Source organism: Ictalurus punctatus, chromosome 16 (genome assembly GCF_001660625.3).
Source record: "Ictalurus punctatus breed USDA103 chromosome 16, Coco_2.0, whole genome shotgun sequence".
NCBI classification, from domain to species: domain Eukaryota; kingdom Metazoa; phylum Chordata; class Actinopteri; order Siluriformes; family Ictaluridae; genus Ictalurus; species Ictalurus punctatus.
In genome coordinates this window covers 10,292,034-10,315,911 of record NC_030431.2, presented here as the reverse complement: position 1 = coordinate 10,315,911, position 23,878 = coordinate 10,292,034, and the positions used below count along the sequence as shown (strand labels likewise).

Genomic DNA, 23,878 nt, shown 5'->3' with positions numbered 1-23,878 from the left:
CCACTTTGTCACCATCCATCCAGCACCAACAAAAGGCAAAAATGGCTGTACTATGTAGCCAAAATACTTTTTATTACAGAGAGAGAGTGAGTGAGTGAGTGATCAACACTACATTACTGCACATTGTCTTTGTTAATTACATTAACGATGTTTACATGGGCAGTTATAATTGAGCTACTGTGTAGTCGAGCTACAGTCTTATTTGTCTGTCCAAGTATACATGACATGATGTGTAATTGAATGACTGATACAGTTCGGTGTTCCTTTGTGTCCCTTGCGTCATCTCTGGGAGTATTATCCTTTATGACCAGAAGGGGCGCGTGACCTCATCATTCGCTGCCTGTGGGTGAATCTGCAACAGGGGTGTAAGTGAGTAGCTGAACTGTAATTGTGATAATGATCAGCATCATTAATAAAACCAACGTAGAAGGTTTAAACAGTAAACTGTGTCGTGTGGGGATCACTCCCCCAGGTCCTACTGCCTGCACAGGAACAAGTTTAAGATGCAATGGAATTTAAATGTTGATGAAAAAAAAAACTCAGAAAGAGAATATATTGGCTGATATATTGATTTGCTTAGGGATGGCTAATATTTTTCTTTTTCTGAAGAGGTTGCTAAAGCCTCCCCAAAATAGGCCTAGCGACGTCCCTGGTTTCATTCAAATACTTTATTAATTCCAGTGTCAAATACTTTATTAATTCCAGTGCATCATTTAACTAGTTGGAGTGCACACATTCTACTTTATGTTGTACTGTACACACTTTTGTTAATACTGTTTTCTTTGAGTTAAGTTACTGTTGTGTGGGATGAGCTGAGGAGTGGATGGCTGGTGTATAGTTGCCTTGCGGAACCTCCGATGGGGTCCGTGCACATTAAAGGCTGACACACCGCATTCGCTGCTATTTTTAGTTCCACTTGCAGGTACCAAGAGGCAGATTGACTGTGGGGAGAGTGGAATGTTTTGCGTTTGTTTTCTTCACTTCCTTATTAATTCTAATTAATTTCTTATAATAAATTATGCATTTCTTTCTTTCTTTTTTTATTTATTGGTTTCTATCTTTATTTCAGTTATTCAGCTGGCCTTGTCTTTAATGTTGTACTTTGAAGTTTGTAGTTTTGTGTTTCCCCCTTGTGTCTAGAGTGGACTAAATCCATCTGTATTGCTGCCTATGTCGATTTATTGATTGGTTCTGTTCGGTCCTGAGTTATTTGAATTTAGTTCTGTTCAGTTTGTAATGAATAGAATATGATTTGGCCCTTGTTACAAGTTGACCTAAATATTGATTTTGATTATTTGAATTTAATTATATTTATTTGTAAATATGTATTTTGATTAATTAAACTCTTTTTTTGGGAAACTGTGTCCCTTGTGCCTTGACTGCCTTGGTGCCTCACAAACAGCTTACCCAAATCATAAGTCTGCTATTACCTATTGATTATATAAACAATCCTGTCTATTTGTTAAAAGTAGCAGTTTCGCATTAATTATGAAAGTGTATATAGTTTATTAGTAGTTCTTCGGAGGCATGAAAGAAATAGTAGTTATTGATAAGCTAACAGTGAAGGTGCAAACATTCACTAATGTTCAAGAAGGTAACACAATACATTAAGAGCCAGGGTGATGTAAACCTTTGAACGGGATGATCAATGTAAATTGTTAGTAATTTGTCTTCTGGGAGACATGTAAATATCTTATTTAGCTTCTGAGTAGCAGTACTATATGAAAAAAAAGATCTTTAAACAAAATACTAACAATTTACACTGATTATCCTGTTCAGAAGTTTACATCCCACTGGCTCTTAATGTATTGTGTTGCCTTCTTGAGCTTCAGTGAATGTTTGCACCTTATGTAATAGTTGTGTACGAGTCCCTCAGGTGTCCTCAGTGTGAAAAGATGGATCTCAACATCATATAGCCACTGTCGGAAAGGGGTCAGATATACAGAAGATGCTGGAAAAGCAAAGAATGTACAAGACCTGGAGGATTTTTCTGAAAAACAGTGGGCAGTTTAACTGCTCAGGACAAACAAGGGACTCATGAACAACTATCACAAAACATAAAAACAGTTGTGGATCATCCAGGTAACACCACACAGTATTAAGAATCAAGGGTATATAAAGTTTTGAAAGGGGTAATTTTTATAAATTCGGCTATAAATTTGACTTGTGGGCTATATGTAAACATTTCTTATGTGAATAGCTTATTCAGAACAGTACTAAATAAAAAAAAAAACTTGATTTTTATGATCCCTTTTATTTTCTTAACAGTATTAAGATTTAGCAGATTCTGCAAGGGGTGTGCAACTTTTGGACACCACTGTACATTTAACAATTAACTAATATTGTAAATTGTTGACTTTTGTCCTTCGCAATAAGATATTCATGTCCCTTATGATGTCCAACTGTCTGTATGATTCTTATATCACTGCAAGTTAACGTTCTTATGTCTCCTGCAGCCATGATTCCACCTAGTATTATGTAATTTATACAGCCTATTTGTTGTATAAATTATGTACTGTGTTTTCTCCTGTAGATTCTCAGTTTCCTATTGACATATCTGGTGTGGAAAAAGATCATGACTTCCTGGATAAAGATCTGGTGGAGCCCCTGTGCCGGTAAGAGCCATGTTTTAAGTGTCAGGTGGAAGGATCTGATTCCTGTGTGTGTGTGTGTGTGTGTGTGTGTGTGTGTGTGTGTGTGTGTGTGTGTGTGTGTGTGTGTGTGTGTGTGTGTGTGTGTGTGTGTGTGTTTCCATAGAATCTTTCTATCCAGCATTCTAGGGCTGCTTGATAACTGTTTTCATATTTGAATTGTGATTACAGTTTTTGGTTTGGTGTAAATCATGTTCATGTGGGAGAATAAATTAAAAGTAAAAATTTTAATTCACTAATGTGGCATACTCTGGTAAATTATTTGTTTATTTGTATGTTTAGATCCGAATGAAATTGTACTGATGTTAACATTTTAAAGCTCCAGACAATGAATGTGACTAATTGTGACTTTGCCGAAAATTAATAATGATTATTAATAATAAGTGTGAAATTAAAATTTGTTAATGCAATACATACAATGCAATACAGTGCAATACATACAATTTATTGTGATTTTCATATTGAACCTTTATCATGCAGCCCAACTGGAGTCTTTACTATTTTCTTCAAATTTATTTACTGATTGCATTTCTAAAAACAGTTTAGGATGTGATTGGCATTCCTCTGATAAATGATGTTCATTTGGCAAATGAAATATCAAAAACATGTTTGAAGAACCTGCTGAGATGAAAATATGACTCTTCCACTGTAATTATGGCTCAGTTGTTGCCTCTGGATGATTTGAATGTCAATAAATCAGCTTCTGGTATCAAATTCCTATCTAATGTTATGCTAATCTTAACCCACTGGCCTGCACAGCAGCACTGACTTTCATATTTGAGAGACCAGTATTTGTAAGACAAATGTAAATAATATCAGTACAGTGTGTGGAGAATGTCAGGAAAGTGGATTATTTTGTTGAAATAGTTTTGCAGTGAGACGTTTATTCATCAATCTTGCAAAATGCGGCAACATATAAATGCACATTAAGATGTTTAAATCCTAGAGGCGAAATTGTGAAGAAGTTTGCTAAATATTTAATGAGGGCTATTATACTATTTTGTTCTTTTTCAGCCTTTCTTTTAGATTACGTGCTTGAAAGCTTTGTGTTATTTATTATCAATATTAATTACTTGTTGAGAAAAGAAAAAAAAGTAGGATGCAGGATATCTCCAGTCCCGGGAACGCCTGTGTTGGCCCTAGGTGGCGACCCCACCTCTGGAGCTGTCTGACCTGTGTCCTCTATAAAGTCTGTCCCTGTCTCTGCTGCTTTGATCCCTTAATGTTTCCCCCTCTGGAGCTCACTCTGATGTCCTCTTGCAGGCTAGAGGGAGCCTCGGGGGGCCAAGGGCTGGCGCTACACACTAACAGATGGTTGTCCATGTGTTTGTGAGTGAGTCAATGTGTGAGTGAGTGATAGCTGTGAGGCTTTCTAGCAGGTTCAGTACCCTCTCTAATGACAGTAATGACAGAGTGAGATCTGAAAGCTTTACTGTCACAGAATACACACTCACACATTTTTTCAGCACTGCAGTCTGTGGGAACAGTGATGATTATCAGAGAGCACAGGGCATGTTCTCGTCATAACTGTGCCAGTATGGGCTCCTGATGTTTCATAAGGCTGAAATGACCCATCAAGCTCATAATCAGGTCAAGAAAATAAGCTGTATAGTTAAACCAGTGTTAGGAGGCAGAGGGAGTTAACTAGCACATGTCACGGACATGTTTGTGGGATGACGTGTTGGAGGTGGCAATGTTTTATGAATGAAATAATGTGTCTGCCACTGTACACAAGGGTTGTGCAGTCTTAAATGCAGGGGATGAGTGCATGTGTGTGTGTGTGTGTGTGTGTATGTGCATAGGCACCAATCACATGGGTGCTCGGGGGCTCGAGCACCCACAGAAATGGTCGAGCACCCATGGAAAAACACAAGAGAGTCTCCATTAATTTTTACCACTCAAAAAATCTATCGAAATTCGGGGACCTCCCTGATTTGTGGATCTCGCGCACGTGTGAGTGCGTGTGGGTGCGTGTGTGTGCGTGCGTGCGTGCGTGCGTGCGTGCGTGTGTGTGTGTGTGTGTGTGTGTGTGTGTGTGTGTGAGTTGAGGGTTGGACAGCCCTGCTCCTGGGGTGAAGATCAGACAGATTAGAATGTTAAAGCCTACTTAAGGGTGACTTCAAAGAGGAGGTGGAGAATGGCCAATCAGCTCCTCCCCACTCTCAGAGCTGTCCTTCCTTCTATGATAGAAAGTAGAATCTGGTTGTCAGGCCCACCCCAACTCATCCCATCAGCCAATCAGATCTCTGGTATGGGTATTCCTATACCTGAATGTGTGAGAGGGGCTAGCTGAGGTTCATGTGACTTTTTGTGAAAGAGCTGCATAGCACTCTCTCTTTTCTTTTGACTTTCTTTGCAGCTGAACTGATGCTTCAGTGACTGACGTTTGGACTCTGGTTTATTTTCCAGGCGACTTCAAACTCTAAACAAGTGTGCCTCCATGAAACTGGACGTGGGCTTTCCTAAGAAGAGAGTAAGTTACTAAAATATCATACTCTTGTCCAGGGCCATAGATGGTGGTTGGGGTTCTATATAAATGGACAATGTTTTTACATCATTTCTCACATCTGAGCACTGCAAGATTTGGCAAATGAATGTGTGCTAGCAAGCTTGATATGATGGATATTAAAAATGACTTAAATCTAACCCTTTCCACCTATTAATCAGTTATTCATCTTCAAGAACTTTATTTAGAAGTTTCACATGTTCTTGTCGTGTTTATGTGGGTTTCCTCCAAATTCACTGATTTTCTCCCACATCCCAAAAACATGCAAATAGACGTATTGGTGACTCTTATCATGATTGTGAGTGGGATTGTGATTATGATTGTATGCTTGAATGTGTGCGTACATAGTGCGCAGTGTTGGACTGGTATCTCAGTGTTACTGGGATACGCCCCAGGTCCTATATCATCCATATATTATTTTTATTCATATTTTGTGTTATGTCAGTTTTGTACTTCGTTAGCTATACTGTATGTGATTTATATATGCATGTGTTTGTATTTGTTAAGTGTAGGACTGGGTTATAAATACACCACCAGTAAAACATTTGGACACATCTGTTCATAGAAGGAATAGAAGAATGGAATCATGCATTGCCTAAGGAAAGTAAACAAATCAAAATTATTTTATATTTAAACATTTTAACAATATTTCTGACCAATAAATGAAGCTTTGCACACTCTTGGCATCTTCTCAGACAGCTTCATGAGGAGTTTTACTCAGGAGGCTTTTCTAGGCCAAGCTTCTCACTGCTTCTTTTACGTTCTGAATGAAAGCTACTGTTTGGGGAAACTATTTAATTTGAAATAAAACTACTTACATAAAACCACCTATGTATAGATGTATTTTGATTCAGAAATAAATTTATACATGGCTATTACCTTTAGTATTTACTAAAATTTACTATTTACTGTTTACTGTCTTATAAACAAATTCCAAGTGCAAAGCCTTTATCAAATGTTCTTTACAACAATGTAATATTTACTCTATATGCAATCTAGTGTGTCAGAACATTTGACTGGTAGTGTAATACTGAGGTGTTATATAAACAGCAGTGTGAGTTGTGTTGTCATATAATTGCACTATAAAATATCCTTTATGTGTCTTGAACTATATCCGCTTTCCCATAAAACCCAAATGCCCCCCAATTTCAGGATATAAAGCACCTCAGTTATATTATAATAAGGGCAATTTAAGTGACTGTTTCTATGGTAAGCTACCCTGAGTAGGATAAAGCCATTACAGAAGATGAATAAATGATTACTATGACCCTGGCAGAAAGTGATTACCATGAAGTCATGTATCATCAGCTTTTTGTGAAGGATGTTTCATCTGACATAAAGGAACTGTTAATTATTATGCACTTCAGTTTAATACAATAACAGATTTTCTCAGGATCACATTTGTTGCCACTGTGCTACTCCTAGACTGATACACCAGGTTCTACTGAAAGCCTTCATATATCTGTGTCTTCCCTATCCCCTTTCTCATTTGTCCTTCTTCCATTGTTGTGATTTATGTAGGATCAGTAATTATGACTTTCATGGTCGTTCTGAAATACAGACAGGTGACAAATTGAAGAGAAAAACATAAATTGTCATAGTAAGATGTGGGGCCAGCATGAATCAGCAGAATGCACTCCAAAGCACCTTGGCACAGATTCTCTGGACCTGTACTGGAGGGATGAACACCATTCTTCCAAAAGATTCCCTCAGTTGGTGTTTGACGATGGTGGTGGAAAGCGCTGTGTTACATGTCAGTCCAAAATTTCTCATAGGTTTTCGACTGGGTTGAGATCTGATTCAAAGGCCGTGGCATATGATTTACATAGTTTACTCATCAAACCTTTCAGTGAGCCCTAATGCAAAATGTCCTCCACAATATAATAGGCACTTTTTTTTTAATTGTCACCTGTCTCTGTTTTCCACACACTTCTTTAAGGCCATTTTAATTTAATTTACTCCCATGTGGCTAAACACACACAAACTGTCTTGCAGAGTGAGGACTCTGATGAGGACGACCTGCTGGCCATCAGCAACAGATGGACATTTGAGTGGAGCAGCCGCCGCTGGTCTCGCCTGCAGGACATCGACCTAATCCTGGGGGCAAGAGATCGGCGGAGGACTGTGAGCAGTGAGAGTGTCCTGACTGATCTGAGCGAACCTGAGATCTGCTCGCTTCACAGTGAAGACTCACTGTCTGTCATGCCTGAGTCTGCATCCCTCAGCCCACTAAGCATGCCCCAGTACCAAGACCTGCCACGCTACAACACACTTCCCGCAAAGAGTGGCCGACACGGGCGCACACGCGCCAAGGACTTCCTTCGGAGAATGGAGACCCTGGGCCGCTCATGGGGGGCATTGCGGACATGTCCAGAGCGGCGTTCCATGACAATTAGTGGGCCGATTTTGCAGAGCGAACCAGAAGCTCTAAGAACACTACGCTGCATCCAGAATTTTAATGGAGAGCCAGGTAATACAGAAAACACACCCACTGCTAGCAACTGCTCATCCATTTTCACTAATACTGAAGAGATCAGCCAAGCTGAGGCTGGCAAAAGCATTGAGAGCACACCCAACTTGAAGGAGCATATTCCAGAAGCACACAACACCAGCAAGCGTGCAGGCATGTATCTGGAGAATCTGAATGTCCTTTGTCATGACACCCAGAGGCGGAAATCAGTAGAACAGAATCGCAGGAATGAATTTCACTCTTACGAGGATTTGATGGTACACATCCCAAAGGACCACAAGCCCGGAACTTTTCCCAAAGCGCTGTCTATTGAGAGTTTGACTCCAGCCAATGGGGAGGGAGGAAAATGGAGAGTTCAAGAATCAGAGCAGCATCAGCAAATGAGGAACAGGAAATGGGCAGGGCGAGAGAACCGACCAATGACACGCTGTTGCCCACGAAGCAGTCGCATTAGCATTTATGACAATGTACCAGGTTCACACCTGTATGCTAGCACTGGAGATCTGGTGGACCTGGAGAAGGAGGAGGACCTGTTCCCACACCTGGATGACATCCTGCAGCACGTGAATGGCCTGCAGCAGATCGTGGATCACTGGTCCAAAAACGTGCTGCCTGAGGGAGAAGGTGAGGGTGACAGGGGGCAGGACCATGCAATGATGGATGCTCAGTCTTCCAGTCAGATCACGTTGGATTTTGAAGGGACCTCAGTGAACACACCTAGTGATGGAGACAGAGATGGAATGTCTTTGAATGAAACGGATGCTTCAAGCACAAGAGAGAGGCGGGACTCAGGGGTTGGTGCATCGCTCACACGGCCTCGGTAAGAGATCATTCCATTGTAGCTGAATAAAATGGATTTTTATTGTTCATCCATTTTAGATTAATGCAAATGTAATAGAACAGTCCAGATAATAGCACAACCTTGCCACATTCACATTCACATGACACTTTTTGTTCTCATTAATTACTGATCTATGTTTTCCATTCCCAAATTTTGTCATGGCACTCAGAAAAACATAGCACTAGAAATCTCACCACAAATGAGCAACCACAGGGTTATTAAAATCACTTTTTTTTAAATAGTAGCACTGTGCTTGAAAACTGTGTTGATTTCTATGTAGTTATTAGACATTTTCTCAAGCAAAAATATTTTTATGAACATTATCTCATATTTCTATTATGTCTTTATATAATTCTATATTGTATAATAATTGTATAGTATATAATTATGATATTTTTTGGACAATGATTCTGGACCCTAGTCTCAGGTGGCCCAGCTTCAGGATGTCCAATCGCCTCAGCCAATCAGGAACTTCATTACAGATCTCCAGCCAATCAGCAGGCCAGCTCAGCCTGTTGCAGAAGTTCTCACTTCTGCGCCTCACAGCCATCATGGAGAAATATTCAATGTCCAACAAGCATGGCTGGACGTGGTGAGTGATGCAGTGTCTATATTCAGTTTACTGTGAGATATTTTAACAGTTGCTCCTACCAGACAGTCTTCTGTTTCGTACATCCATCTATCTATCTATCTATCTATCTATCTATCTATCGATACACAGATATATATCAGTGACAACGTGCCGTCTCAACTCTGGAATTCAAAGTAATGTCTCTCCACTCCACAGATCATCACATTATATCTTTCATGTTGCCTTGCTAGCTACACTAGTCTCTCTAATACTTACCTCACTTACCACAATATCCAGGTTCCTTCTGTATAACAACCTTCCTTCCTTTCTTTGCTTTCAACAATTTTATAACTTCTCTACAACTCCCTGCCTACAAAACGCTACCAATATCTTTTCCTTCGGTTAATCTGCTCTGCTTTATGGCATGGTTACTGTGACGCTCCATGCTTCTACATCAGTTAAACTTTCTATAATCAGTTAATCCTTTTTGGCCTTTTCCACATTTTTGACCTCTTCATTAACCATTAATACTTGCCAATGTTTGGATCACTGGCTCAGCGTTAGTGCTTTGCATCCTACCTTTATATGTTCTCATATCAGGTGACATGTAGACGATCCACATCTGTTTTATGCTGACTCTCCACTGTTGTCCCACAACGCTGATCAAAGCTAATTGATAATCTGCAGTTTGTTCAGAACACTGCAGCTCAGGTTCTAACAGGTACATGCAAATAGGAAACTATTACTATTACACCAAACTTGGCTACATGTACATTGGCTTGAATTCTATCCTTGCAATCCAAAATGCACCTACCCTACACATCTTCTGCCTTCTTATGTTCACCCATGTCACTCCACTGTTGCATTCTTCCACTGGTTTCCAGTAATTGCCCACATTTGATTTAAAATCCTGATGCTTACCTATAAAGCCAAGATTGGTCAAATCCTGTCTGATGGCACTGGACAAATCATGTACTGTACCCCAAGCCTTTTGAGCCATTCTTCTTTTTACTGCTGCCCATGTGGTGGAATAAACCTCTCCTGTTATCTTCTCCCCTTGTTATCTTCAAATGCAGACTGAAGACCCATTCCTTAAATTAGGACCTAAAAGAACCTTAATCATGTGCTTAAAAACCAATATTCATATGTGCATGTAACCTATGAAGTGAATGAATCAGCACTGAATTCTTTTGTTGGCAGTGTCTTCACTTGTTGTTATACCTACACAATCTGAAGATGTTTTCCAAGTAGCCAAACACTTCTCTGGTTGAGATAATCTACTAAATGACATAAATGTCATTTAATGTCACCTAAGCATTATTTTATGATAAATGGTTTAATAAGAGTTAAATATTTAGAATGAAACATTTTGCATTTTTATAAATACACCTGCCTTACCCCCTATGACTACTACAAATATAACTCCAGACAAACTGACAGTCCAGGCCATAGTAACTTTTAGTGGGAACAGTTAGACCTTGAGTAAGTGTCCATGTGCAATCACAGGTTTTATGTGAGTGCTACACTTTTTAGGGTTCCTTATACCTAATTATCAGGCTATATCAGGAGGAAACACAAGAACTGCCTCAGTGTCAGCTCTGCATAGTATGCTGTGTATGCATAGTATGCAGAGGAATAAAAGAGAACATGTGTGCAAGGGAAAGACAAAGATCTGGAGAACAGAAAATGAATGAAATCACGCTGTTCTTTGTAGTTATGTTTAAGTTATGTTCACATCCTGTCATGCTCCTTTTCAAGTCAGTGAAAAGAATCCAGACTCAAGATTGCTAACTTAAAAAGCAGTCTAGTGTAAAAGGAGAGATCAACAGGCCCAGTGGACACTGGTTTAATAATCTCCACACCTACCCTTGTTCACAAAGTACTTTTCCATGCTCTTAGGTCAGTGCCAAAGTTCATGAAGCGAATGAAGGGACCAGACTACAGGGATAAGGGTGTGTATGGAGTGCCTCTGATTGTCCATGTGCAACGGTATGGTCAGCCTCTACCTCTCTGCCTGCAGCTAGCGCTGCGCTACCTCCGGAGGCAATGCCTTGACCAGGTACAGTATGTCAAGTAATTTAATGCTGTTACAGTATGTGATATGGATCTAGACCAGTAGTCACCAACCCTCTTCCTTGAGATCTTCCTTCCTGCAGGTTTCATCTAAAACCAAAATCTAACACACCTGTTTTAGTTGATCAAGAACTTTTTAAGGCAATGATTACGTGGTCAGGTGGGCACGATTATGGTTGGAGCTAAAGTTTTCAGGAAGGTAGCACTTCAGGAACAGGGTTGGTGACCACTGATCTAGACATTCTATGATAAAGTGTACTCATTTTCAAGGCTTTTCTGTCCTTAGGTAGGGCTTTTCCGTAAGTCTGGGGTGAAGTCTAGGATCCAGGCTCTGAGACAGACATGTGAGAGTTCTCCAGAGAATGTAGACTATGAGGATCAGTGTGCATACGACGTGGCCGACATGGTGAAGCAGTTTTTCCGAGACCTTCCTGAGCCCCTCCTCACCAGCAAACTTGGAGAGACCTTCCTCCATATATATCAGCGTAAGTGTGTCTAAAAATGACTCACACACTAATGCACACCATGTAACATAAGAAGCATAAGAAAGCATCTCACAGATCTCCCTCTCTTTCTTTCATTGTCTTTTTCTTTAGACGTCCCTAAAGAGCAGCGCTTGCAGGCAGTGCGAGCCGCCATTATGCTAATGGCAGATGAGAACCGTGAAGTGCTGCAGACCCTACTCTGTTTCCTGAGTGATGTCACTTCCTCTGTAGAGGAGAACCAGATGACTCCAATGAACCTAGCTGTGTGCCTCGCGCCATCTCTCTTTCATCTGAACATTATTAAGAATGACAACCTTTCACCAAGGTATCAGGCATGCATATTATTTTCTCTATCTCTTTCTTAATATAGCCTCGAGTATGTGATGTTATTATTTGAAGGCTGAGGCAACCAGCTCTGCTGTTACATAGCTCTTTACTGGAGTGTTGGTAGAAATTTAAGGAGGACAAGTTAGCTTCACCAGACAGAGAGAATAACTAGAGCAGTGTCTAATTCTCATTATGACTTCTCTGAATTCGTCTGTACAGTTAATCTTCTTGAACAATATAGGAATGCACCTATAGTTATGTTATTGCAGCATTAAACAACTTCTTTTTCACAGGTCAATCCAGCGGAAGTACGCCACAGGACGCCCTGACCAAAAGGATCTTAATGAGAATTTTGCTGCCACTCAGGGGCTTGCCCACATGATCACTGAGTGCAACCGACTCTTTGAGGTTAAGCTCATCTCTTCAAACAAAGTACAAAACCATCATATAGACAACTGAGGATTTTTTATTAATCTCAATAAGTCCTGCTCTTCAGTATGGCTAGCAAATTCTCCGTGATGTGCCTTGAAATGCGAAGCATTATTCAATGTGTTGACGTAATTTCCACTGAAACAGGAAGTCAGAGCAGGAAATATCAAGTGGATCCTCCTTAAATAGCCAATAGCCTTTAGCTTACCTCACAGCCAGGAAACTTACAACTGTTGGGGGCTGTTACACTTCAGATTCTAGAGAGCATTTGATTGGACAGAAAATCTGATGAGAAGCTGATGTCAGTTGTTGATCCGTATTGGTAGTAGAGAGAGACTGTATATTTTGAATGCATATATCTTCTAAATGCAAATTTTGTCATTGTTTTGGAGCACACTAGCTTATAGATAATCTTAAGGATAAAATATTCATACTAAAAGTCACAAGACTTCAATTTTGATTTCATGGGGACTTTAAAGATGTTGATGTTAAACCTGCCATGCTGTTATGGAAACTTAATCAACACCTTCTGACCAATCATAATCAAAAATATTCAAAGGTGCTTTAACAAAAAACTTTAGTAAGCATGTTTTGACAGTGTTTGACAGTTGTGTCTCCTGTGCTCTTTTTCTTAGCCTCTTTTTCTGTATCTCTTTGCTCTCCATAACCTGCTCCCTGTTTCTCATCTCTTCTTGTCTCTCTGCCCTCAACATTACAATATTTCTGTTCATTTCTCTTCTACTCTTTCTTCTCTCTTCCTCTATATTCACTGCCTGTCCCTTTCTGTGTGACTCATCACTTGTGTCTCCTGCAAAGTGTAGTAAAAATAATTTAGTAAAATAAAAACACTTTGGAAAAAAAGTACAGAGGTCTGGACCTTGGTGGCCTCAATGGTGGATACAGCCATGTGCCAGTGCAGTAGAAAGTAGGCTTCCTAGCTACAGGATATAATTCACATCTCTGTTTTTCCCTACAGGTCCCTCAGGAGATGATTGCTCAGTCAAGGAACTCATACATGGAAGCTGAGGTATTAGCGCCCCCTTTGGACGACCTTTGCAAGCAGCTACAGCCGCATGTGGAAGAAGAAGAAGAGGAGGAGGAGGAGGATGAGGAAGGTTCCTATTGTTGCCACATGGAGGGATTGATCCAAAGCTTGCTAAAAGAGGCCAGAGATAAGGCCAAGTGCTGGGTGAGCCAACCCACTATTGACAATGTGGAGCTTGCATTCAGAAAGGTAAGAGCATTTATATTACACATAGTTACACATAGTACTAACATTAAAGTTCACTTCATCTAGATTGTCTATTATCTCTTTTGAGTTTATAGCAAAACAGCTGTACCTCTCTTTTTAAAACACACAATTTATCACTACTTACTGTGTTTAATTACTAATTACAATTCAGTTATATATGATAATATGTATGGAGCATGGTGGCTTGGTGCTTGGCACATTTGCCTCACACCTCCAGGGTTGGGGGTTCGAATTCTGTCTCTGCCCTGTTTGTACGGCATTTGCATTTTCTCCCTGTACTTTGGTGGTTTCCTCTGGGTACTCCGGTTTCCTCCCCCAATCCAAAGACATTGGAAAATGACATTGAAAAAGACATTGGAAAATGTCCAAAGACATGTTGTAGGCTGATTGGCATCATCTGTAGCGTATGTGTGTGTGTGTGTATGATTGTGCTCTGCGATGGGTTGGCACCCCGTTTAGGGCATCCATATCTTGTGCACCGATTCTTCTGGGATAGGCTCCAGCCTTCCCTGCGACCCTGTGTGCGATAAGCGGTCTGGAAAATGGATGGATGGATGGATGATAATATATATAATAATCAAACACATTGGAGTGCAGTTATAGGAAAATCATCAAGCATGTGTTGTTCATGCTGTTATTGACACTTAATCAACACCTTCTGACCAATCATAATCAAACATAATAAATGTGCAGATGCTTATACTTTTCAAACTAAGCACACACATTATGTTACAAGTAGTTTTCGGCTCATTTTAGGATTTATGCAGACACACACAGAGACACTGACTTCTCCTGTCTCAGGTAGGTGACGGAACTCCACTGCGGCGGTGGCGCATCTCGGTCGAAGTGGAGGCTCCACCGTCTATGCTGCTGAACCGGGTTCTGCGAGAGCGCCACCTGTGGGACAGTGATCTCCTACAGTGGAAAGTCCTGGAAACACTGGACAAGCAGACTGAAGTGTATCAATATGCTCTCAACAGCATGGCCCCTCACCCCAGCAGAGACTTTGTGGTACTCAGGTATGTTTACCTCAGGTATACAGATGTGTTTTGATACACATCTCTATACCTGTATTTATCTACAACACAATGAATTTTCATTTTATCTACAATATATGCATTATTTATGAAAAACCATTTATAGTTTTTTTCAGCTGTTTTTTTTTTGTTGGCCTGACTGCAGACAAAAATCACACATCGTAAAAGAATTTGTTGGTCCAGAGTTGAGTTGAGTTGAGTCAATAAGCAGTCTTGGAACACATAATGTGACATGCTCACTGACAGTTGATTTACTGCCACTGCATCCAAAGACAGCCACTGACAACAACAATACCATGTTAAACGACAGAAGAACTTTGAGTAATGTTTCTGTTTATGGGACTCTGCATAATCCTGGATTGATGCTGATTGAATGTGGTAATTTTCCTTTAAATGTGGATTGGTCAATAGAGGATCTTCATTGTATAATCTGACATGGAGAACACATTATCACACAATCTTATTGAATTCAGCCAGGATTTTATTGGGATCATCTTGAACAGTGTGACCAATAATCATCTTAAAAGACTGCTGAGATCGCATCTCTAAATCCAACTTTAAATGGTTCCCCCAAATCATTAATTGTTCCTTGCTGTTATAACAGTACTTTTGATGGCTTTTCACAAATTATAAAAATGACAGTAAAATTAGCATTTGTTTAATTTTCTAAGAATGATCCAGAAATTCCTGTAAAAGTATAGCAAGGCAGATAATCACATATTTCGCAGCTGTATGTATGTTTCTGAATGTGAGTCTGGCAGGTCAGGTCAATGAGATTAGGGACCTTTGATTGAGGCATTTTGCTTAAGCGTAATGAAATCTGCATGTGGCAGGATGATACTAAGCAGCAGTATGTATGTTTCTGTGCATATATGGATAGGAGGTCTATCTGTCATTCTCTTTCATGGCTTTGGAGCAGTGTTCAACAGATTTTGGATGATATTTATTGATGATGAATCATTGGAATGGAATTTATTTAGCATTAAATATTGAAATATTTCTTCTGTTTAGGATGTGGCAGACAGACCTACCAAAGGGTGTGTGTGCATTAGTGACAGTTTCTATTGACCACGAGGACAGTGCACCTATGGGAGGGGTTCGGGGCATCGTTTTGGAGTCACACTACCTACTTGAGCCCTGTGGGTCTGGAAAGTCGAGACTCACACACATCTGCAGAGTGGACCTCAAGTAGGTGCTTTTAATGAGAGTCAATGCTTTTTCAGTAGAGATGGTTAAATTATTGTGATATTGCATGTTAGAAACCATCACCAAGCTGATAACTCTATAATAATTGTAAGATTTCTCACTGATAAAACTAGCCAAAATGACCAAATCTTCACTAGAGGCTTACAATTGCTAGCATAAGCTGTAAGCTGTATGCAGTGTTTCCCACAAGTAATACACTGGCACTGTCTCAAGGTATAGTGACAATTGGTCAAGTATATTTCGACCCATTAAAAAATGTATATACCCTGCAAAAAAAAGACATCTGAGTAAGTAGAAATATCTTGAATATTTAAGTCAGATTTATCTAATATTTTCTATAATAAGATTATAATAAAACAAATATATGATTTATAAACCTATTTCTAGACATTTCTGCTAATATCAAGCTTTACATTTTGTTATTTTATTGACATATAAATTAGCTTCTTTCTACAAATAAATGCTTAAAATTAGCAAAATTATCTGGCACAAAAACAAGACCATCTCAAGTTTAAAATTAGTAAACAAATGTCTAGGAATAGGTTAATAATTTTATATTTAGTTTATTGTAATCTCATATAGGGAGAACTCTAGATAAATGTTATAATATTCAAGATATTTTCAATTAAGATGCCATTTTTTCAGTATAACAAATGAAAGAAAAAAGTACAGGAAATAAAACAGGGTTTGTAAAATATCACAGTATCATTTACTCTTAATGCTTGGACATTATTTACTCTATGAGTTTTATTACTAAGTATTTAACTTCCAATTGTAAAGTACATAACAAGCTGCTGCATTAGTACTGAGCTCGCTTAAATTCATGGCACAGGTACAGTCTATCAGAGGAGCTTCTAGTATTAGTATGCTCTAATTTTCCACGGAAACAGCGGAGCACGATAACCAAACATCACCAACAAAGAGAACAGTCCACTGGGATAAAGTAAAGTTGCTTATTGAGCAATAGCATGGACTGATCTCCTGAACTTATGTGTTTCTAGTATCCATCATATCTCTTGGTCATATACAGTTGCAATAAAAAAGAAAAAGAAAAAGGAAGCTATCAACAGCTGCAACCAGATTTCTGAGAAGGCAGGTTGTGAAAAACCCTCGAGTGACTGAAAAGACCTGCAATAAGACTTGGTGGCAACATGCACTGAGGTTTCAGTGAGCACAGTATGGCGCATACTAAATGCAGAAGGTTTCCATAACAGAACTCCAAGATGTACACCACTACTGACCCAAAAGCACAAGAAAAATCGACTCAAAATCATATAAATAAGCCACAGAGGTTTTAGTATTCTGGTCTGTGGCGCGATGAAATATTACCTGAAATATCTGTAACATTATATATATTAAACATAATAGAACATGATACCACCCAACCTTCGGTTCCCCATCCCCACCCAAGTATATTACAGATCTATGGGAAACACTATTTAATCCATGTCTACCTTTCTATCTTGTGTTATAAGGGGGAAGTCTCCTGAGTGGTATAACAAAGCCTTTGGCCATATATGTGCTGCCCAGGCAGCTCGCATTCGCAGCTCCTTCCAACCTCTGGACACTGAAGGCCCCGAGACCAAGATCTGAGACTGGCTATGCAGTACAGCCTGGAATCCATGGTTTGAACCAGGATCAGTGTTACAAACAGGGTTGATATTATGGTTTGTACTAGGATCACATTTAGGACCAAGGTTTGGTCTAGGACCAGGGTCAGAAACAGGGTTAGGATCAGGTTTTAAATCAGGGTTTGGACCATGTGGCAAACTTTGTATGCTGAAACTAATGAAGTAATATTCAGAGAAAGGTCAGAAAGTAGTAAAGTGATCATTTGAATGAGAATGTAAAGGTGGATCTCTAGTAAGTGTTAATGCTGGAAATACAAGCATGATGAAACATTTTCATAGATATAATGAAAATGCCTCAAGAGGTATTCACGTGAAACACTAATGCTTAGTTGGCTATAACCCCTGTGAAGGTATTTAATCATCCATCTTATTTGAAATATATAGAACTAGTGCTAGTCAAGACAACTGGACTTGTGGTCTAATCAAAAGATTAACTTTTTAGTCTAAAGGCATTTCACCATGGAGTTGAGTCTTTTTGACATACTGCTGTGGGAAGTGTTTAACTCATATCTGATGGCAGTTATTAACTGGACAATATTTCCACAGGCATAAGGTTGAAGGAGGGCACTTATTTTTGAATAGTCAAAACTGCCAGCTTCAGAGTTTTTTTTTGTTGAACGTGGAGTGGAAATGGGAAAGAAAGGCCAGAAAGAAAGTGATACGAGGCTCTGCAGCATCTCAGCTTAGCTTATAGATTCAGACATTGTGAAAAGATCTTCACATCCTGGATTTAACTCCTGCAGATATCTGTCTGTTGAGCATAGTACTGTACTAATACCTATAGATTAGATTATGCTTAAGCATGCAATGCTGCGTTTACCATCACATCAAACCAATCCTAGGAATAAATAAGGGAGATTAATAAGGGAGATTCATTAAATGCTTGGTGTAGCACTAAAATATCACTTATGCCGTTGCATTTCCCACTGAAACAGTAGGTAGATCATTTTAAATGATTTTCAGAGATTATGTATATTAATTGTGGAACGGTGGGAAGAAAATCCCAATCGTGATTTGTGTCTTAACGTCATCGGTTTCTTTTAAAAAGGCCACTAAGTTTAAAATAAATCTAGCATAACACTTTTTGGTGGCATCAGCATCTGTACCAGTATATCATAATGTAAGTAGTATAACTATTTCAGATTTCTTTATCCCAATATACTAGTACTCTGTGGTTCATTTTACCCCAGAGAGCCTCTTTAAATTCTCAAAGAATTTAAAGAAAACTAGTTGGGACAGATATTGAATACAGCTTCATAAAGCCAGCTGTGAATTATTATTATTATTATTATTATTATTATTATTATTATTATTATTATTATTATTGGTGTTGTTATTATTATTATTATTATTATTATTATTATTATTATTTTGCTTCCATGCTATACAATGTCTAGGACATTAATCCATTTCACTGCTTCTGAGAAGCATGTCTGTATTCATTTTTAAATACTGTATAGATAGAACCAATTGTGTCATTGTATATATTTGCATGTGTATGTGAAGAAGTGCACATATACCTATTTTACAGTATATTTTGTACATAAGTGATGCTAATAGGCAGATTTACCTGCTTCCTTTGCTTATAGTTTTTTTTTTTCTCGTGTCATATTGATATGTTGAAAATAATGCAATACCAAAATCTATACGCTGTTGGCTGCCTCTCGAGTGGGGTGTGAGTGTGTGTGAGTGTGTGTATGAGATGGACGTGAGCTATGTGGTAGTGTACGGCACCAGTGTCAGGCTCCAAAAGTAGTTTCCAAAGCTGCAGAAAGAAGAATGGCGTCATGAATACTAACTGAGAGGCTACATACAGCCGGTCGAAAGGCTATATACTGTGCCAAGCTGACCTGGGCCATGTGAAAACCACCAGAAAGCAAGTCTACATTCCTATATGCTTCACACACTTCACACCTTCAACCAAATTAATGCAAATTTTTGTTTGCTATCTAAATCTTATAAATAAGTGTTAGTTTTGTCTTTGCTGCTTCCAGGGATGCAAATATGAATTAAGGAAATGCCGCCATCTCATTATGATGATCAGGTAACCAAATGCATTACAAGAAGCTTGTCCATTTGATTATCTGGTTCAACGCTAAATGTGAATACATCTGACCTCCAAGGCTAAATAACTTTTAAAAGCTTTCCTAACAGGCAGCTAACAACAGGATGGTGGTATTTCCCCTATTCAGATAGTTATTACCCTTCAAAGCAGAACAAATATGGCTAATATGCACATGCATTATATAGTGAATATTAATTTTCCTATTTTTTACAACGGCAGACCAGAAGCTTTCTGACTGTTTAAATGGCCCAAGATGATTAGCTGTGCCCTTCAGGCTGTGGTATGCAACCTTACAGTGATATTCACAGCATGTTTCTCCTTTCTGCATGTAGTGTGTGTGTGTGTGTGTGTGTGTGTGTGTGTGTGTGTGTGTGTGTGTGTGTGTGTGTGTGTGTTGCACCATCTATTTGTAATGAATAAAATGAAAACCTCTGAACACACTTGAGTCATGATTACTGTGTTCTTGTGCTTTGTGTGAAACTCTGTGTGCACATATTTTTATTATTTAACCAGTAGAACCTTGTTGTACTACTTGGTCACTTATTAAAATTAAAATGTATATTTGACCCATGGTGAAAGAATTATTATGGCTGAAATGATCATCACAACTATTTTGCTAAGTATTGAAATCATCATTATATATAATAATAATTTACAAGCAAGGATGTTTTATTGTTTCATCAAATCAACTGTCTTATTTTCACTTTCTATTATATACACTATATGTCTGTATTTCTAAACATGGATAAATCTTTCTTTATCTGAGTCATTGGTGTTAATCGCACAGTTTGACTCAAATTTTATATAACTATGTAATACACACACACATATACGTACATACATACATACGTGTATATATATATATATATATATATATATATATATATATATATATATATACACACACACATACATACATACATTATATATATAGATATCAGTATGTCACAAAAGTGAGTATACCCCTCACATTTTTGTAAATATTGATTATATCTTTTCATGTGACAACACTGAAGAAATGACACTTTGCTACAATGTAAAGTAGTGAGTGTACAGCTTGTATAACAGTGTAAATTTGCTGTCCCCTCAAAATAACTCAACACACAGCCATTAATGTCTAAACCGCTGGCAACAAAAGTGAGTACACCCCTAAGTGAAAATGTCCAAATTGGGCCCAAAGTTCAAATTTGTGTGGCCACCATTATTTTCCAGCACTGCCTTAACCCTCTTGGGCCTGGAGTTCACCAGAGCTTCACAGGTTGCCACTGGAGTCCTCTACCACTCCTCCATGACGACATCACGGAGCTGGTGGATGTTAGAGACCTTGTGCTCCTCCACCTTCCGTTTGAGGATGCCCCACAGATGCTCAATAGGGTTTAGGTCTGGAGACATGCTTGGCTAGTCCATCACCTTCACCCTCAGCTTCTTTAGCAAGGCAGTGGTCATCTTGGAGGTGTGTTTGGGATCGTTATCATGCTGGAATACTGCCCTACGGCCATGCTCTGCCTCACTATGTCACAGTACATGTTGGCATTCATGGTTCCCTCAATGAACTGTAGCTCCCCAGTGCCGGCAGCACTCATGCAGCCCCAGACCATGACACTCCCACCACCATGCTTGACTGTAGGCAAGACACACTTGTCTTTGTACTCCTCATCTGGTTGCCGCCACACACGCTTGACACCATCTGAACCAAATAAGTTTATCTTGGTCTCATCAGACCACAGTACATGGTTGTAATCCATGTCCTTATTTTGCTTACCTTCAGCAAACTATTTGCAAGCTTTCTTGTGCATCATCTTTAGAAGAGGCTTCCTTCTGGGACGACAGCCATGCAGACCAATTTGATGCAGTGTGCTGCGTAGGGTCTGAGCACTGACAGTCTGATCCCCACCCCTTCAACCTCTGCAGCAATGCTGGCAGCACTCATACGTCTATTTCCCAAAGACAACCTCTGGATATGACGCTGAGCACGTGCACTCAACTTCTTTGGTCGACCATGGCGAGGCCTGTTCTGAGTGGAACCTGTCCTGTTAAACCGCTGTATGGTCTTGGCCACCGTGCTGCAGCTCAGTGTCAGGGTCTTGGCAATCTTCTTATAGCCTAGGTCATCTTTATGTAGAGCAACAATTATTTTTTTCAGATCCTCAGAGAGTTCTTTGCCATGAGGTGCCATGTTGAACATCCAGTGACCAGTATGAGGGAGTGTGAGAGGGATGACACCAAATTTAACACACCTGCTCCCCATTCACACCTGAGACCTTTAACACTAACAAGTCACATGACACCAGGGAGGGAAAATGGCTAATTAGGCCCAATTTGGACATTTTCACTTAGGGGAGTACTCACTTTTGCTGCCAGCGGTTTAGACATTAATGGCTGTATGTTGGGTTATTTTGAGGGGACAGCAAATTTACACTGTTATATAAGCTGTGCACTCACTATTTTACAGTGTAGCAAAGTGTCATTTCTTCAGTGTTGTCACATGAAAAGATATAATCAAATATTTACAAAAATGTGAGCGGTGTACTCACTTTTGTGAGATACTGTATATACTTACGGTAATTGACAAAATTTGATACAACATGTAATCAGGGAAAGTGTGTACTGGGCAGTTACTAACATGAAAGACTGATTAACTTTTATCATAGCTAATAGTTCATTCATTCATTCATGTTCAGTAACCACTTTAACCTGGTGCGGGTCAAGGTGGAGCCAAAGTCTATCCCAGGAACACTGGGCATGAGGCAGCAATATTTCCTGAATAGGATGCCTGTCCATCATAGGGCATCATGCACATTCAGAATGGCAGTCCTAAATTGCCCCAGGCATGAATGCACACTCGGGTTTGGAGGAAACCAGAGAACATTGAGGGAACCCAAATGGATCTCAGCACAGATCAGAGCTTAGGAACAAGTGATCAAATATATTCAAACATGTGACTGATTTGTGTTTCTTCTTGCCCAGGTGTGCTCTGTTAAATTGATTGTTTAAAATTCTGAATGTCTACTCTTGGTTTGAGCCCTGGGTTCGACCTGTGAAGATTGCATTTTTTGTTTAAAAGAATAAACCAGCATGTAGACCAGAGAGCTGTGTATGGGACAAAAGCAAGTCATTATAAAGTTAACAAAAGACAGAATATCAATCAGAGCACAAGCATTGGGATAGCCAATACAATATTTTGGAATGTCCGGAAAAGGAAAGAACCACTGTTCTACTAACAACTAACAACTAACAGATCAACCAAAGAAAACAACAGCAGTTTTTGACAAACACTGTGAGAGCTGTGAAGAGAAACCCAAAAACAACAGTCAGTGACATCACCAACATCCTCCAAAGGGCAGGGGTAAAGGTATCACAATCCACCATTCAAAGAATTTCGAGAGCAGAAATATAGAGGCCATACCACAAGATGCAAACCATTAATCAGTAGTAAGAACCACTTGAGATTGAGTGACCCAAATTTAAAAAATCTATTGAAAATAAAGTGAGTTAAAGCCAACCTAAGGTATCTGCATTTCCTATATGATAACACCCAGCATGAAGTCTCGTAAGAATGGATTTTATGCTTGCAATCATTAGCAAGAACATTGTGAGTGAACCGATACTTACCAGCTTTCTGGAACTCCACTTCCTGCTTGACCACTAGAGGACAGTGTTGAAGCATGAAACATTAAAATTGCCCCCATTCTACAGGCTCCTTTCATGAAAAAATTTTCAGGAAAACAGCACATCTCATTGACTGCATGTCTGCAGGTGATCATGGTTTATTGGTTAAAACAGCATTTCTAAACACCTTCTGTGTTGACAAAACCAACTACTGATTAATCCAACCCCAGATTAATACAATCAAACAAGCAGAGCTGGGTGATGTAGAGGACATCCACAGGCAGTAAATCTTCATGGAGGTGCCTCCTGTCTTCTAATGTCTCTTCTCTCCTCATACAAGAAGCTGGATATCTGGGAGCCACAAACCCATTTAAACACTCAGCGTGTGTGCATGCTAAGGGAGATGGCAATGCATGACGGTCCTAAGTGCCAGACATATTTTGAGTTTGATTGTATTAGATGAGCTCAATCAAAGCACTACAAGCATAGAACTGATATTTATAGAATGGAAAACATGATTGTTTGCCAAATAATTTTCTGACCTTGACCAAAATCTGTAATAATTTTAAATATCATATTTATACTTATCACATAATGCTCTGATCTGATAATAACAAGGTCAGATATGACTGTTAAAATGACCAGACATTATATATGTGAAAAAATATATGAAAAATAAATCACATGACCTCCATCTGTTAGCACTCACACCTGTGTGCACACAC

At 39.3% G+C, this 23,878-nt stretch overlaps 1 protein-coding gene across 9 annotated transcripts in view; it reads left to right on the top strand.

The window, feature by feature from the left end:
* Positions 1 to 19,984, top strand: part of stard13a (StAR-related lipid transfer (START) domain containing 13a) — a 74,798-nt gene extending 54,814 nt beyond the window's left edge. For 5 of the 9 annotated variants that reach the window (XM_017489771.3, XM_017489770.3, XM_017489769.3 and 2 more), the window contains 12 exons: positions 2,534 to 2,615; positions 5,061 to 5,124; positions 7,153 to 8,447; positions 8,890 to 9,060; positions 10,939 to 11,098; positions 11,399 to 11,597; positions 11,709 to 11,922; positions 12,218 to 12,332; positions 13,330 to 13,587; positions 14,407 to 14,624; positions 15,654 to 15,830; positions 17,324 to 19,984. In XM_017489771.3, the coding sequence (XP_017345260.1) occupies positions 2,534 to 2,615; positions 5,061 to 5,124; positions 7,153 to 8,447; positions 8,890 to 9,060; positions 10,939 to 11,098; positions 11,399 to 11,597; positions 11,709 to 11,922; positions 12,218 to 12,332; positions 13,330 to 13,587; positions 14,407 to 14,624; positions 15,654 to 15,830; positions 17,324 to 17,441 (3,071 nt within the window). In that variant the 3' untranslated portion in view covers positions 17,442 to 19,984. Of the gene's footprint in view, positions 1 to 1,621; positions 2,083 to 2,533; positions 2,616 to 5,010; positions 5,125 to 5,669; positions 8,448 to 8,889; positions 9,061 to 10,938; positions 11,099 to 11,398; positions 11,598 to 11,708; positions 11,923 to 12,217; positions 12,333 to 13,329; positions 13,588 to 14,406; positions 14,625 to 15,653; positions 15,831 to 17,323 lie in introns of those variants that run through there. The other 4 variants (XM_047160665.2, XM_053686751.1, XM_047160669.2 and 1 more) reach the window with 4 other exon arrangements.
* The last annotated feature ends 3,894 nt before the right edge of the window (positions 19,985 to 23,878 follow it).